Raw genomic sequence first — 13,852 nt, 5'->3', positions numbered from 1 at the left:
AACTGAGCTGTGAGCTACCCAGACAACCCTCAAAATACGATTTAATACAATCTGGATAGATCATTAATTTGACCGTGTTTTCATTTGGAATTTTCTTTGCCAAAATAATGCAAGTGCTATTTCTAAAAACTGTAGATCAGTTAAGTTAGGAGGAAGATGTTGTTGAAGCAAAGTGGTTATTAAACCAAATTAATGAGAATGGTCATTTATGGGGATGCCTGTTTGGCTCAGTCAGTAGAGCTTGTGACTCTTGATCTCAGGGTTGTGAATTCACGCCCCACCATAGGCATAGAGCTTACATTAAAAAAAAAAAAAAAAAAAAAAACATACATATATATGTACATATAATAAAGTAAAATAAATTTAAAGAGTCTAGATGTGACTAATAGGAAATGTGAGTATGTATATATGTGTTCTTAATTGCTCTTCCATTAGTATTTATTGTCCTTTTTCCTTGTTATAACAATAATTTTATTGTTATTAAGTATTCAGAAATTCTCTGACTTTGAAGAATACTTGTTATCCATATTTTCATTATACATAATACAATGTAACCGAATTTCTTCCTCATGTGAGATACCCTGTCCATCCACAATTTAGCTCTCAGCTTACCATCTCTCTCCACAATAAAATATCTTTCCAACTATAATGTTACTTTTTATCACTATACTTTTTGTATATATAGTCTGCAAAAAATAAATTTGTAGTTATAGAATGTTCTATTTTAAGTAATTTAGAAATGTTACCACTTTTAATATGTTTAATTCAAGTATGTATTTTTTAGAGATGAGAGGGGAAAGAAAGGGAAGCTCCTTCAGAAATGGGTTCTAAATGTACTAAACAGACTCCTAAAATAGTCCTTTATGTGCAACATTAAGAGATGGTGAGTGCGAAGTAACTGTCCTCTACACCTGTACTTTGAAAGATAGAAGGGAGAAAGGACTTAATTCTTTTTCCCTTTTGCTTTTTGCAGGGGGGAGCAGGGAGGGAGAAAATATGGAAGCCATAGTTATACAGAAGGACAGTTTGAGATCTCTGAAAGGAAAAGCTAGTTTTTTCCTGATTCAAATTGAAAGTAATGGGGATATCAAAAGTTACATTTAATACTGGTTGCTTTGAGAGGTTCCCACCAACCAAATGAATTAGCATGTTTGTTTTTAATGCCAAGTCACTTTATAATGTCAAAGAACCACATCTGATAGAGTTAGGGGATTGGAAAGGACTAAAGATGGTAACCGTGGAGATGGATACATGTTTGGGGCTTTCTGACATCTGCCAGCCAGCCAGCCAGAGCACCAGTGATGTATGTTCAAGGAGTAGTGAGAAACATAAACACCATTTTTATTCCCAGGGAGCTCCCACTCCAGTGGGTAGATTTCGTGCATGCAAGTTCAGGGTCTGTGAATACAATAAAAATAGGATAGTATGGTAGAAATTGCCGGATGAGGACGAGAGTGAGGAGCTGCTCTAGTTAAGATTGGTCAGAGGAGGCCTCACAAATTGTCATAAAAATTGATTCTTAAGTGACACGGATAGGCAGCTGTTAAAGAACAGAGGAAGGGGTCCAGGCATGGAGCAATGGTCTCTGCAGAGGCAATCTATTCGATTCAAGTTTATCGTGTTTAGAGTACAAAAAAAAGTCATTGGCTTGGAGATGGTGAACAAGGGAGCAAGTAGAAGGAGCAGAGGTTGAAGGAGTGGGTGAAGGCATGTGACATAATCGGATGTTTGTTTTTAAGAGGTCAATCTAGGGGCGCCTGGGTGGCTCAGTCGGTTGAGCGGCCGACTTCGGCTCAGGTCATGATCTCGCAGTCTGTGAGTTCGAGCCCCGCGTCGGGCTCTGTGCTGACAGCTCAGAGCCTGGAGCCTGTTTCAGATTCTGTGTCTCCCTCTCTCTCTGACCCTCCCCCATTCATGCTCTGTCTCTCTCTGTCTCAAAAATAAATGTTAAAAAAAAAAAAAAATTAAAAAGAAAAAAAAAAGAGGTCAATCTAGTTGTTTTGTGGATGATCACATGTAGATTGGCCATATTCAGGTAGAGAAGCGAAGAATGTGAGGAGTAATCGAGAATGTTTTCCTTAATTTTAGTTTTAGAAGAATCCAAGTTTTAATATACTGAATTAAAGTTTTAAAATAGGATGTAACTTTTTTGGCTATAAACTTAAGTATTTCTTTATTTGATGCCTTAAATTGTAGATCTCTTTTATTAGAAATCCTGTAATAATTTTTTCAAGTTTTAAATGGCCTTTTATGTTCATTTGGTGTATAAAAAATAATGTGTCATAATTGATATATTTGTATATTGGATCCTTAGGAATTCATATAAATAAAATAAGAGTTTTTCCTCCCAGCACAGAAATTTCACTTCAGCAGCGACTAGAGTACATTGCTCGAGCCATTCTTAGTGCCAAAAGTTCCACTGCCATTTCATCAATAGCCGCAGATGGTGAATTCCTTCATGAATTAGAAGAAAAAATGGAAGTAAGTGCTAAAGATACTTAAGCTTTGTCTGCATTGATCAGTAGCCACATTTATTCCATTTTTCCTTCTTCCTTCCAGTCAATAACAGGTCAGTAGCAGTCAGCATTATTCTAGTCTCTTCTGCCTACATGTGTTTATTTTCATATTTAGATATAAATATTTTAAAAGATTTTAAGTCTGTAGCACTTGGGTCACAGCACATTACTGTAATTAAAATTTTTTCTCTGTGGCATTTTTGAAGGTTTTTTTCCAACTGTTCCAACACCAAGGACGTTATATCACAATTACCATCTATTCTGGAAGCTAATGAGTAGATATATGAAATAGAGTAGGTTAAACTGCCCTAATTAAGAGACCCAGAAGTATATAATGGTCCAAATACAAAAGCTTATTCGTCATTCACAAATATCCACAGAGTGGGTGTTCCTGATTGGCCATTGGCTTTCTTCCACTTGATTGATTTCAAGACCCTATTTTACAGCTTTATTGTCTCCTATGGTCTTATCTTTTTCTTCTCTCAAAGGGAGTTAGAAAACAAAAAACATGTAAGACGCATATTCACTCTCTTAAAGACCTAAACCCTGAAGTGACATACTTTACTTCCACTCACATTCCTTTGAAGAGAACTTAATTTTATATCGTATCTCCCTGCAAAGGAGTTGAGAAGTATAATGTAGGTATTGTCTGGCTACAGTCATGGGAAGAACGAATGTTAGAGGTAGCATAGGCTCTCTGCCACAGTATACTTCCTTTGAAATCTTTTATGTTGTGATGAAGAGTTGCTGGTCTCTTAGGTCTTTATTTACACATTTTTCTTATTGAGGTGTAATTGACATCTAACATATTGCAGATGTGTAATGTAATGATTCAGTATTTTTAGATATTGCAAAATGATCACCATATTAAGTCTAGTTAACATTTATCATCATACATAATTACAATTTTTTTTCTTGTGATAAGAGCTTTTAAGATCTATTCAACACCTTTCAAATATGCACTATGGTGTTATTAACTATAGTCACTATGCTGTTTTGTATACGTTAGTTTTACTTTAACAAACTTAAACTCAGATACTAGGAATCATTCCTTCAAGTACTTGTTGATTTATCATAAAGAACATAAGACTTGCTTTTTTTTAATCCAAACTAGGTTGCTAGGATCCAACTTCAGATACAAGAGACACTACAAAGGCAATATTCCCATCATTCTTCAGTACAGGATGCAATTTCTCAGCTGGATTCCGAACTAATGGACATAACTAAGGTAATAAAAAAGCAAGTTGAATTACTCTAGCAGTCACCTAATATCTACAGATTCCTTGTTTCTTTTGTGTTCTACTCTGTGTTTCATGGGAAAGATTAATCTATCTCCACAAAATAAGATAAGCCATTCTTGGGAGCATGTTGCTGGGCTGACAAATCACTGCTGTGGTATCTTACTCTTAGGAAGAGTTTACTTGCTCTTTGCAGGCCATTTTCTACCAAAAATCTATCAGCCTCACATGGGGCTTTGTTAAAATTCCTGCCATCTATTTTATGGCCTTGTTTCTTGTCTTGGAAAAGTAATTTATGTTTCCTTGTATCTTCAAGCCTCTCCCACTCTGTATTTCTGAGCAATTCCTTTTTCAATTATTCTTGAACATTTCTCCAAATACTGTGAAACACTCTGAGATTTGTCAGTATTTCCAAGATTTTGGAAACCCTAGTTTAGACAACACTAATTATAAAAGAAATATCATTGCAGTATCTCCCTGCCAGCCAAGGGGGGAAAAAGGCACAGATGTTGAAATCTATTTAAATGTATTTACCGTGTCTTCACCATTCTTAATCGGGGGTTATGACAGCTGTATGTCATCATGTCTTTGTATCATGTATTAGGAACTTTGAATAAAATCCTTGACTACTTTTAATTGTCAAAGAGTGCATCACTGTTAATTTCTGACTGCTGACCTCTGGTTGCATGTATAATGATGACATTTTCTCTGACAGCTTTATGGGGAATTTGCTGACCCGTTTAAACTTGCAGAGTGTAAGCTTGCAATAATTCATTGTGCTGGTTATTCAGACCCTATATTGGTGCAGACACTTTGGCAAGATATCATAGAGAAAGGTAAGTGCTCACTTATGGGTATATTAGCATACATTATTTAGTGACTTGGTAGAGGAATGCAAGCTGCTAGTGGCTCTCCTGTATCTAGAGTAGAGGGTGAGGGGAGGGTACGTAGACATGGCAAAGGGTGGTCCTCCAGAGAATGACCTCAGTTTATACTGGAGAGGGCTCTCAGAGAAAAGGATGTGTCATTTTTGTGGTTGTACTTTTTTTTTTTAATGTTTGTTGATTTATTTTGAGAGAGAGGGAGGTGCACGCAAGCTAGGGTGGGGCAGAGAGAGAGGGAGACAGAGAATCTCAAGCAGGCTCCACACAGCTAGCATAGAGTCTGACACAGGGCTCAAACTCAAGAACTGTAAGATCATGATGTGAGCCGAAGTCAAGAGTCAGACTCACAACTGACTGAGCCAGTCAGCAGCCTCTGTGGTTGTACTTCTTAATAAGGGATTCTGAGACACTTTCCCAGAATCCTGTAACGAACGCCCTGGTAAGACAAGAGTATTTCAAACACTAACAGAAACACAGTATCTGCTCATTTTTTTTTTTTTTTTAACGTTTTATTTATTTTTTGAGACAGGGAGAGACAGAGCATGAACAGGGGAGGGTCAGAGAGAGGGAGACACAGAATCTGAAACAGGCTCCAGGCTCCGAGCTGTCAGCACAGAGCCCGACGCGGGGCCCGAACTCACGGACCGTGAGATCATGACCTGAGCCGAAGTCGGCCGCTTAACCGACTGAGCCACCCAGGCGCCCCAGTATCTGCTCATTATATTAGAATCATTTCTAGGGCATTTGTACCTTGAAACAGAATAAAATAGCCAATTTAAACATTTCCCATTAAAAAACAATTTAGGTTTCTAATGGCGTGTCTTTTTCTTGCAGAATTGAATGAAAGTGTGACGTTGAGCTCCCCGGATAGAATGCATGCTCTTAGTCTCAAGGTTGTGCTCCTTGGCAAAATTTATGCTGGCACACCTCGCTTCTTTCCTTTAGGTAAGCAATAACCTTAAGTGCTATCAGAGGTGTTTTGCTTTCTTTTGATGGTTTTCTTCATTGCAGTGGAAATGCAATGTTCTTCAGGGTTGAATTGTTTCTTTGTTGCTGTTTAGCTCAGCAGTTTATTTCTGCCTCTCCAGAAAGACTTCCAAAGATAGCAGAAATTTGTTGATAAATAGATAGGAAACTTTCTTTGTTTGACCTTCCAAGTTTATATATCTATCTGGAAATAGTGCTAACAAACTGTTATGATTATATTGTTGGTAACGCTATGCAAGTTCAAGGAGAAAAGAAAAATGGCTGGTGTTTTTCTGCATGGGCAATCTGTGATTAATTCAACTGCAGTCTATTATACTGAGGACATATTTTTCTTTAAAATAGTAGATAGTTGTGTTAAAAATGCAATTTTGAACCCCTTTCTTATCCAAATATACTGACAATAATTGTTATCTATGTAGTGACTTTTAATTATTAGCCATTTGCCAATGTATAATGTTTTCTTCAACTGTAAATTAACATAAATACACCCATAACGTAGAATGTTAAGCACCTAGTGTTTTTGAAAAATGTTGAGAACCAGGAAAGTGCTCACAACATAACATTAAATTGGGTTTTGTTTTTGTTTTTTGTTTTTAGAGAGAGAGTGCACACGAGCAGGGAGAGGGGCAGAGAGAGAGAGAGAGGATCTTAAGTAGGCTTCATGCTCAGTGCCGAGCCCAATGTCTGGCTCGATCCCACAATCCTGGGATCATGACCTGAGCTGATATCAAGAGTCAAACGCTCAACTGATTGAGCCACCCAGACACCCCTAAATTGTTTTTTGTTTGTTTGTTTGTTTGTTTTAATGTTTATTTTTGACAGAGAGAGATTGAGAGACAGAGTGTGAGCAGGGGAGGGGCGGAGAGAGAGGGAGACACAGATTCCGAAGCAGGCTCCAGGCTCCAAGCTGTCAGCACAAACCCCAACACGGGGCTCAAATTCATGAGCTGTGAGATCATGACCTGAGCCGAAGTCAGCCGCCCAACTGACTCCGCCTCCCAGGCACCCCTGTTTTTTGTTTGTTTGTTTGTTTTCTTTGTGGGTTTTTGTTTTGTTTTGTTTTGTTTTTTGTTTTTTTAATGTTTTTATTTATTTTTGAGACAGAGAGAGAGCATGAGCAGGGGAGGGGCAGAGAGAGAGGGAGACACAGAATCTGAAGCACATTCCAGGCTCTGAGTGGTCAGCACAGAGCCTGACGCGGGACTCGAACTCACAGACTGTGAAATCATGACCTAAGCTGAAGTCGGATGCTTAACTGACTCAGCCACCCAGGTGCCCCTTTTTTGTTTGTTTTTTTTTTTTAAATGAGGATAGAGACTTGTTTATAGACCATCTCTGATTTAGGACCTCTTCCCTGAAGATGTCAAGAAATAAAACCATTATAGTCATGCCATTTTTCTTGTAAGTATAGATTGAAACTGCCATGATATTTCATTAATGAGGAAAATAAAGACAAAATTAAAACTTAACAATTTTAATAATTTTAAAAAGGCCACGTTATACATAATTTCTTTTGAGGTATTTCTGCTTTGACTTAGATTTCTATTTTTATTTTACTTTTTTTTAATGTTTATTTATTTGAGAGAGAGTGAGCAAGGGAGGTGCAAAGAGAGAGGGAGACAGAATCCCAAGAAGCCTCCACACTGCCAGCACAGAGCCCAATGCAGGGTTTGAACTCGTGAATCATGAGACCGTGACCTGACCAAGAGTCAGACAACCAACTGACAAAGACACCCTGGCACCCACTGACTTGGATTTTTAATTTTTGAGCCCAACGAAGTTTAGGGTAGAAGAGTCCTTTTTCTTTCTTTCTTTCCTTTTTTTTTTTTTTTTTTTTTTTTTTTTGGTCCATCTTTCAATGACAAACTTCTGAGGGCTTCAAACTAGAAGTTTAGGGCTTTTGAATTTTGATTACCTATGCAAAATTTTTGTATGGTAAATACTAGAGGAGACGCAGGTTCAGTGGCAGCCTTTTCGGTGATTCCTCTTGCCCATGGATGTTCACATTGGTCAGTCTCAGATTTTAAGTATCATAAATATGAATGTGAGTGTTATTGTTACAATCTTATGACATGACAAGTAGTAAAAAATGAGAATAAGGCCTACTTTTTAGTATCAGGAATTACCAATTCTATAACAACAACAAAATAGTAATTATGTGAGGTGAAGGACATGTTAACTAACCTTACTGGAGTATACATTTCACAATATGTATGTGTATCACATCACATTGTATACCTTAAACTTACACAATGTAATATGGCAGTTATAGCTCAATAAGCTGAGGGTGGGGAGAGAGTTAACAATTCTAATTTCTGATTTTTTTCCCTCTCCAGATTTTATTGTGCAGTTTTTAGAACAGCAAGTTTGTACTTTGAACTGGGATGTAGGTTTTGTAATACAGACAATGAATGAAATTGGAGTGCCATTACCTAGGCTACTGGAAGTATATGATCACTTGTTCAAGTCACGGGTAAGGAAAATATGAAATAAAATGAAATAATATTTTTTTAATTTAAAAAATTATATTTAATGTTTATCTTTAAGAGAGAGGGAGAAGTAGAGTGCAAGCAAGGGAGGGGCAGAGAGAGAGGGAGACACAGAATCTGAAGCAGGCTCCAGGCTCTGAGCTATCAGCACAGAGCCCAACACAGGGCTTAAACTCACAAACTTGGAGATCATGACCTGAGCTGAAATCAGACGCTTAACTGACTGACCCAACCAGTCAGCCCGAAATAATTTTATTTAAGGTAAATGAACATTTCTGGATAAAAGAGGGAGAGCATTTTTATTTATATCTCATATGATAAAATCGATCAGAAATTTGCTTCATTTGTTGAACATAAATTATCATACTTTAGATTTCTAAAACCGATAATGAGTTGTTTTGCTTTATATTATAAAAATAAAATATTTGATAATATTAGTAAATATAGTTATATTTGCTTTACTCTTGGTGGAATAGGCTAAACCCATAAAGAATTACCATTTAATGGGGCGTCTGGGTGGCTCATTCGGTTAAGCGTCCCACTTTGGCTCAGGTCATGATCTCACAGTTCGGGAGTTTGAGCCCCACATCGGGCTCTGTGCTGATGGCTCAGAGCCTGGAGCCTGCTTCGGATTCTGTTGTCTCCATCTCTTTCTGCCCCTTCCCCATTTGTGCTCTGTCTCTCTCTCTCTGTCAAAAATAAATTAAAAAAAAAATTTTTTTTTTTAAGTAAATTGTAACCTTTAAAAAAAAAAAGAATTACCATTTACTTTAACAAAACAAAATAACAGTGAATTTATTCCTTATAACTTCATTTAAAATATACCAAACATCTTCCTCACCACCAGAAAAGAAAACTTTTGTTAACTGTGATGGTGATGCCTGGTAACTAGATTTATGGTGATCATTTCTCAGTATAAACAAATAGCGAATCGTTACAATGTACACCTGAAACAAATAGGTGTCAGTTATACCTCAATGTAAATAAAAATCTTTCTTACCACATTGAGCCTTATCAGACTATGTATTTTCTAATTTTTATCCTAAGATAAAAGATCCAAATGAAATCTTGTTGACGTATATATCATTCTTTTATGGTAGCACCATCAAAACGTTTATGCAGTGCTTTACAAGGCTCTTGTATATCTCATTTAAGCCCCACAATGAGCCTACGATGGGAAATGAGCAAGTAGTAGTATCCCCATTTTCTGCTACATCTGACAAGGGCTCAAGTCACATAGCTAGTAACTGGTAAGACTAGAACTAGAATTAAGATTCTTCACTGGTTCACGGGCTCAGTCAGTTGAGTGTCCAACTCTTGGTTTCAGCACGGGCGCCTGGGTGGCTCAGTCAGTCGAGTGTTTCAGCTCAGGTCATGATCCCAGGGTCATCGGGCTCTGTGCTGAGTATAGAGCCTGGTTGAGATTTTCTCTTTCTCTCTCTCTGTTCTCTCCCCACCCCCTCCTCAAATAAAAAAATGAGAAAAACATTTTTTTTTAATTAAAAAGATTCTTTACTGGTTTAGTCTTTTATTTACAGTATCAGACTAAGTGTGCATGGGTGTAAAGTAAAAGTGATGTCACAGCTATCAAGAAGAGAAACATAAATGATTAAAAAATCAGTTGACAAAAAAGAAAAGAAAAATCAGTTGACACAGTTTGCTTTATAACTCATGATGTATATTCTCTTTATAGGATCCATTCTGGAACAGAATGAAGAAGCCACTGCACCTTTTGGATTGCATACATGTGCTATTGGCAAGATATGTTGAGAATCCTAGCCAAGTTTTAAATTGTGAGAGGTAACTATAACCGTTTCAAATGTTTCTAATAGGTATCTGGGCAGCTAACTTGGAGAGAATGAAGGAAGATGTGGAGATTGACTAGTTGAATGATACCAATTAGCATGTATAAAAGGTTAGAGTTTTTACCATTTTTCAAGCCTTGTCCTAAATCCTTTCTATAGGTAAAGTGATATGAGTTATGAATTACTTCTACACTGCTTCTGTTTTGAATTAGTGACTTAGTGTAGTTCAGTTATGTCTTTGTGATATTATTGGTCATTTCAAGGTATATTTGTTTGAAAAGACCAAAAAAATGTAAATAATTTCATTTTAGGAGTCATACTTAATTGCTTCTTTCCCATTATAATAATCTTCCAAAGGAAAATGGTGGCTATGTGGTAATTCACCTATCTCCTGCATTTCTTGTCTGTTTTCATTTATTTATCATTTAGTTAATCCTATAATCCTTGCTCTTTGTGGGACTGTACTAAAATTAGCAGAAGTTGGAGAGAAGTCTTATGGGAGGAAATGTTTCTTGGGAGAAAAAAAAGCAAACTCCCGTGTGAGAAAGGGGAGAGGAAATGTTTCTGAATGTATTGATAGTTGATCAGGTATCTTTTCTTTTACAGGAGAAGATTTACAAATCTGTCCCTGGATGCTATCTGTGGTTATCTGGTTGAGCTTCAGTCTATGAGCTCGTCAGTAGCAGTACAAACCATCACAGGAAATTTTAAATCTCTTCAGGCTAAACTCGAACGGCTTCATTAATATTATAATGTATTTTCATCTATGCATTTTGATCTGTAAAATAAAAGCTCAGCTGGGTCCAGATATCAGGTGCTGTAAATCTAAGAACAATTTTAATAGAAATGTGGTTTTAAAAGTGGCTACTATCTACAAACAGTACATTTGCCAGATGAATTATTTTTTACTCCTATTTTGTTTTTTAATAATCAGGTTAAGAAACACCTGAACTAAGATTACCTATGATCTTAACACAAGAATAAAAAATATTTAGAAACTCTTATTTTTAATTTAATGCAGGCAGAAATTTTGAACTTATGCTATTCATTTTCAAGTTAGTCCAAGGATATGGATATCAAAACTTAAATAGGCTAGCTGAGCAGGTCCCATAATACTGGATTCTACAACAATCCTTTTTTTTTTTTTAATGTTTATTTATTTTTGAGAGGGAGAAAGACAGAACATGAGCAGAGGAGGGGCAAAGAGAGAAGGAGACACAGAATCCAAAGCAGGCTCCAGGCTCCAGGCTCTGAGCTGTCAGCACAGAGCCCAGCACAGGGCTCAAATTCACAAACCACGAGATCATGACCTGAGCTGAAGTCGGACGCTTAACCGACTGAGCCACTCAGGCGCCTAATCCTAATACAGGCAAATAAACACTGTCTCTTTTTAAAAATTATTTAGGTTTTGGGTTCATCTTTGGAAAGGAAATTTCTTTCCAGCTACTAATTTTGCCACAATTCCTAAAAATTAATACATACCTGGCTGTTTCTTGAGCAGGTGGCAAATGTGTAACAAATGTTCTATGTCCTAAAAACCTACACAGAGAGATACTGTTTTCCTTTAGTGTCTACCTACCAGTCCTTGAGACTGATTACTGACTCCATTAAAGCAGTGGTTCTCAAAGTATGCACCAAATGGCCACATAAGCATCATCTGGGAATTTGCTCCCTGTTTGATTCCCCCTTCTCCCTCCCCAGTCAATAACCATAATAAATGAGTTTTACCCAAGATACGATATATAAAGCAAAATCGTTAGGAATGTAGTTTTTAGCCTTCAACAAATTGGAATAAACTTAACCAAGTGCCCCAAAGTCATGGCAACAAGGGAGGAGAATAGAGTGGGAATGACCAGGACTAACAAAAAGCAGGAACATGGACTTCTTTCTTTTCACCTTTTATGCTATCAAGAGTAATCACCTTCTGCTTATTGTCACTAAAACATGTCTAACAATTTTTATAGTACATTTTGAAAATATTTTTCTTATACTTTCCCAAGATCATGGGTTGACCTTTTCATATTCTCCTAGAATGTAGTTCCCTTTTTCCCATAATCTTCTAATTCATAATATTTAATGGACTGTCAAAATGTCATACATAGGTACCACTACCTCTCATAATCTTCAGCTTTCAGTTCCTTTAGTTTTTTTAATATGTAAAATTTAAGTTATACACTGTTAATTTTCTAAGCTTAAAATTCTGTCATGTCTACTTAAAATGAAAGTCTTGCTTAAATGTTATTTAGCCATGACTCCAGTCCTGGAAAAAAAAAATGTATACACACACACGTATATATAATTAGACCATTTACACACAAATACATTAATATCCATGTTAAATATACTCAACTCACAATATTAAAGCTATTATCTTTCAAAAGGAAAGCTAACAGGGCTAAATGGTCCTTAGGAGTCAGAAATCTCAACCCTGTTCCTTTCATCACAGAACACCTTCTGAGGTTTATAAAACTTCCAGCTACTCAGCAGATGTTTTCCATACCCTTGGGAGAGTGAGACCCCTAAGAGACATTAGGTCCTCTCCTTTTTTTTTTTTTTTTTAATTTTTTTTCAACGTTTTTTATTTATTTTTGGGACAGAGAGAGACAGAGCATGAACGGGGGAGGGGCAGAGAGAGAGGGAGACACAGAATCTGAAACAGGCTCCAGGCTCCGAGCCATCAGCCCAGAGCCTGACGCGGGGCTCGAACTCACGGACCTCGAGATCGTGACCTGGCTGAAGTCGGACGCTTAACCGACTGCGCCACCCAGGCGCCCCTAGGTCCTCTCCTTTTTAACTGTCTAGAACAGTGTTTCTAAAACTTTTAATTCATAAGAACCACCTGGTGTCCTCAAAAAAATAAATGTTCCACCTGTAATGTGATGCTGATACTGGTGGTCATTGGATCAAACTTGGAATAGCATTGTTCTGGCACATTTATCTACTGTATTAGTGTATTTTGTACTTGGTATGTATTCAACACATTTCTTTATAATGACTATTAAACATATAGACAATGAATAATAACATTGTTTATGAAACAGTGCATTCATTGTAGGCAGTGAGGAGTCACTGAAGATCTTGATTGTGACATATTTGTTTTAGGTAGATCATTTTCATGTGGCAAAATGGTCAGGAAAGAAGAGAAAAATCTATTTTGAGTAACTGCAAGATATGGGATATTGACCCTGAAATGCATGTGATGTATGTCCAACATTTCTTTAGTTATAACATATGTGACTTTCTAGTGACTTGTTCATTGAACACACTTCTCTACCCATCACATGCATTTCCTCCACATTTATGTTTTATGGTTCATTTCATCTCAGGATCACAGATTGCTCATTCTCTTCCTCAGGATACTTCCCGCCCTCTTTTCCTCTTTTTCATGAGAGGAAAAATTATGAAAGTGATACAGTTGTATCAAGAAAATGAAAACCTGGAATATTAAATGTAAAGGTCTTGAAAGGGCACATAATTTTCTTTCATTTTTCTATCAGTTTTTTCATTTAAATTCTCTTAATAATAAAACATCTTTTCCAGAATATTTTTGAGCCTTCTAATAAATCATTTAAACTCTGCAAACTTTTGTTTTCCTAATAAGCACATTTTCCTCATAAGAAGATTAAAGTAGAAGACTTACTTAAATCTAAAAGTTGGTAAGAACTAATGTAATCTATTTTTATTTAGTTTTGTTCTATACTTCAAATATTAATTTAACAATACTATTATTTTTACTTCTTTTTTATTGCAAATAAACTTTTTTTTAAGGGAGCTCACCCATGTGTAAGTGGGGGAGGTGCAGAGGGAGAGAGAGAAAGAGAATGAATCTCAAGCAGGCTCCATGCCCAGTGTGGAACCCAACTCTGGGCTTGATCCCACAATCCTGGGATCGTGACCTGAGCTGAAATCAAGCGTCAGACGCTCAACAACTGA

The 13,852-nt window shown here is 36.8% G+C and overlaps 1 protein-coding gene across 1 annotated transcript in view; it reads left to right on the top strand.

The window, feature by feature from the left end:
- NUP155 (nucleoporin 155) overlaps nt 1–13,463 on the top strand; it is a 67,310-nt gene extending 53,847 nt beyond the window's left edge. Inside the window, 8 exon segments of the mRNA XM_053906940.1 lie at nt 2,352–2,481; nt 3,631–3,744; nt 4,470–4,590; nt 5,473–5,583; nt 7,962–8,098; nt 9,808–9,914; nt 10,526–12,452; nt 12,698–13,463. Of these exon segments, the coding sequence (XP_053762915.1) occupies nt 2,352–2,481; nt 3,631–3,744; nt 4,470–4,590; nt 5,473–5,583; nt 7,962–8,098; nt 9,808–9,914; nt 10,526–10,664 (859 nt within the window). The 3' untranslated portion in view covers nt 10,665–12,452; nt 12,698–13,463.
- Nucleotides 13,464–13,852: the final 389 nt, after the last annotated feature.

This window comes from Panthera pardus, unplaced genomic scaffold (assembly GCF_024362965.1).
Source record: "Panthera pardus isolate Hobbes unplaced genomic scaffold, ASM2436296v1 HiC_scaffold_2, whole genome shotgun sequence".
In the NCBI taxonomy this organism is placed as follows: Eukaryota; Metazoa; Chordata; class Mammalia; order Carnivora; family Felidae; genus Panthera; species Panthera pardus.
Note: the sequence above shows the minus strand (reverse complement) of the source record. Positions and strands in the feature narration are given on the sequence as shown.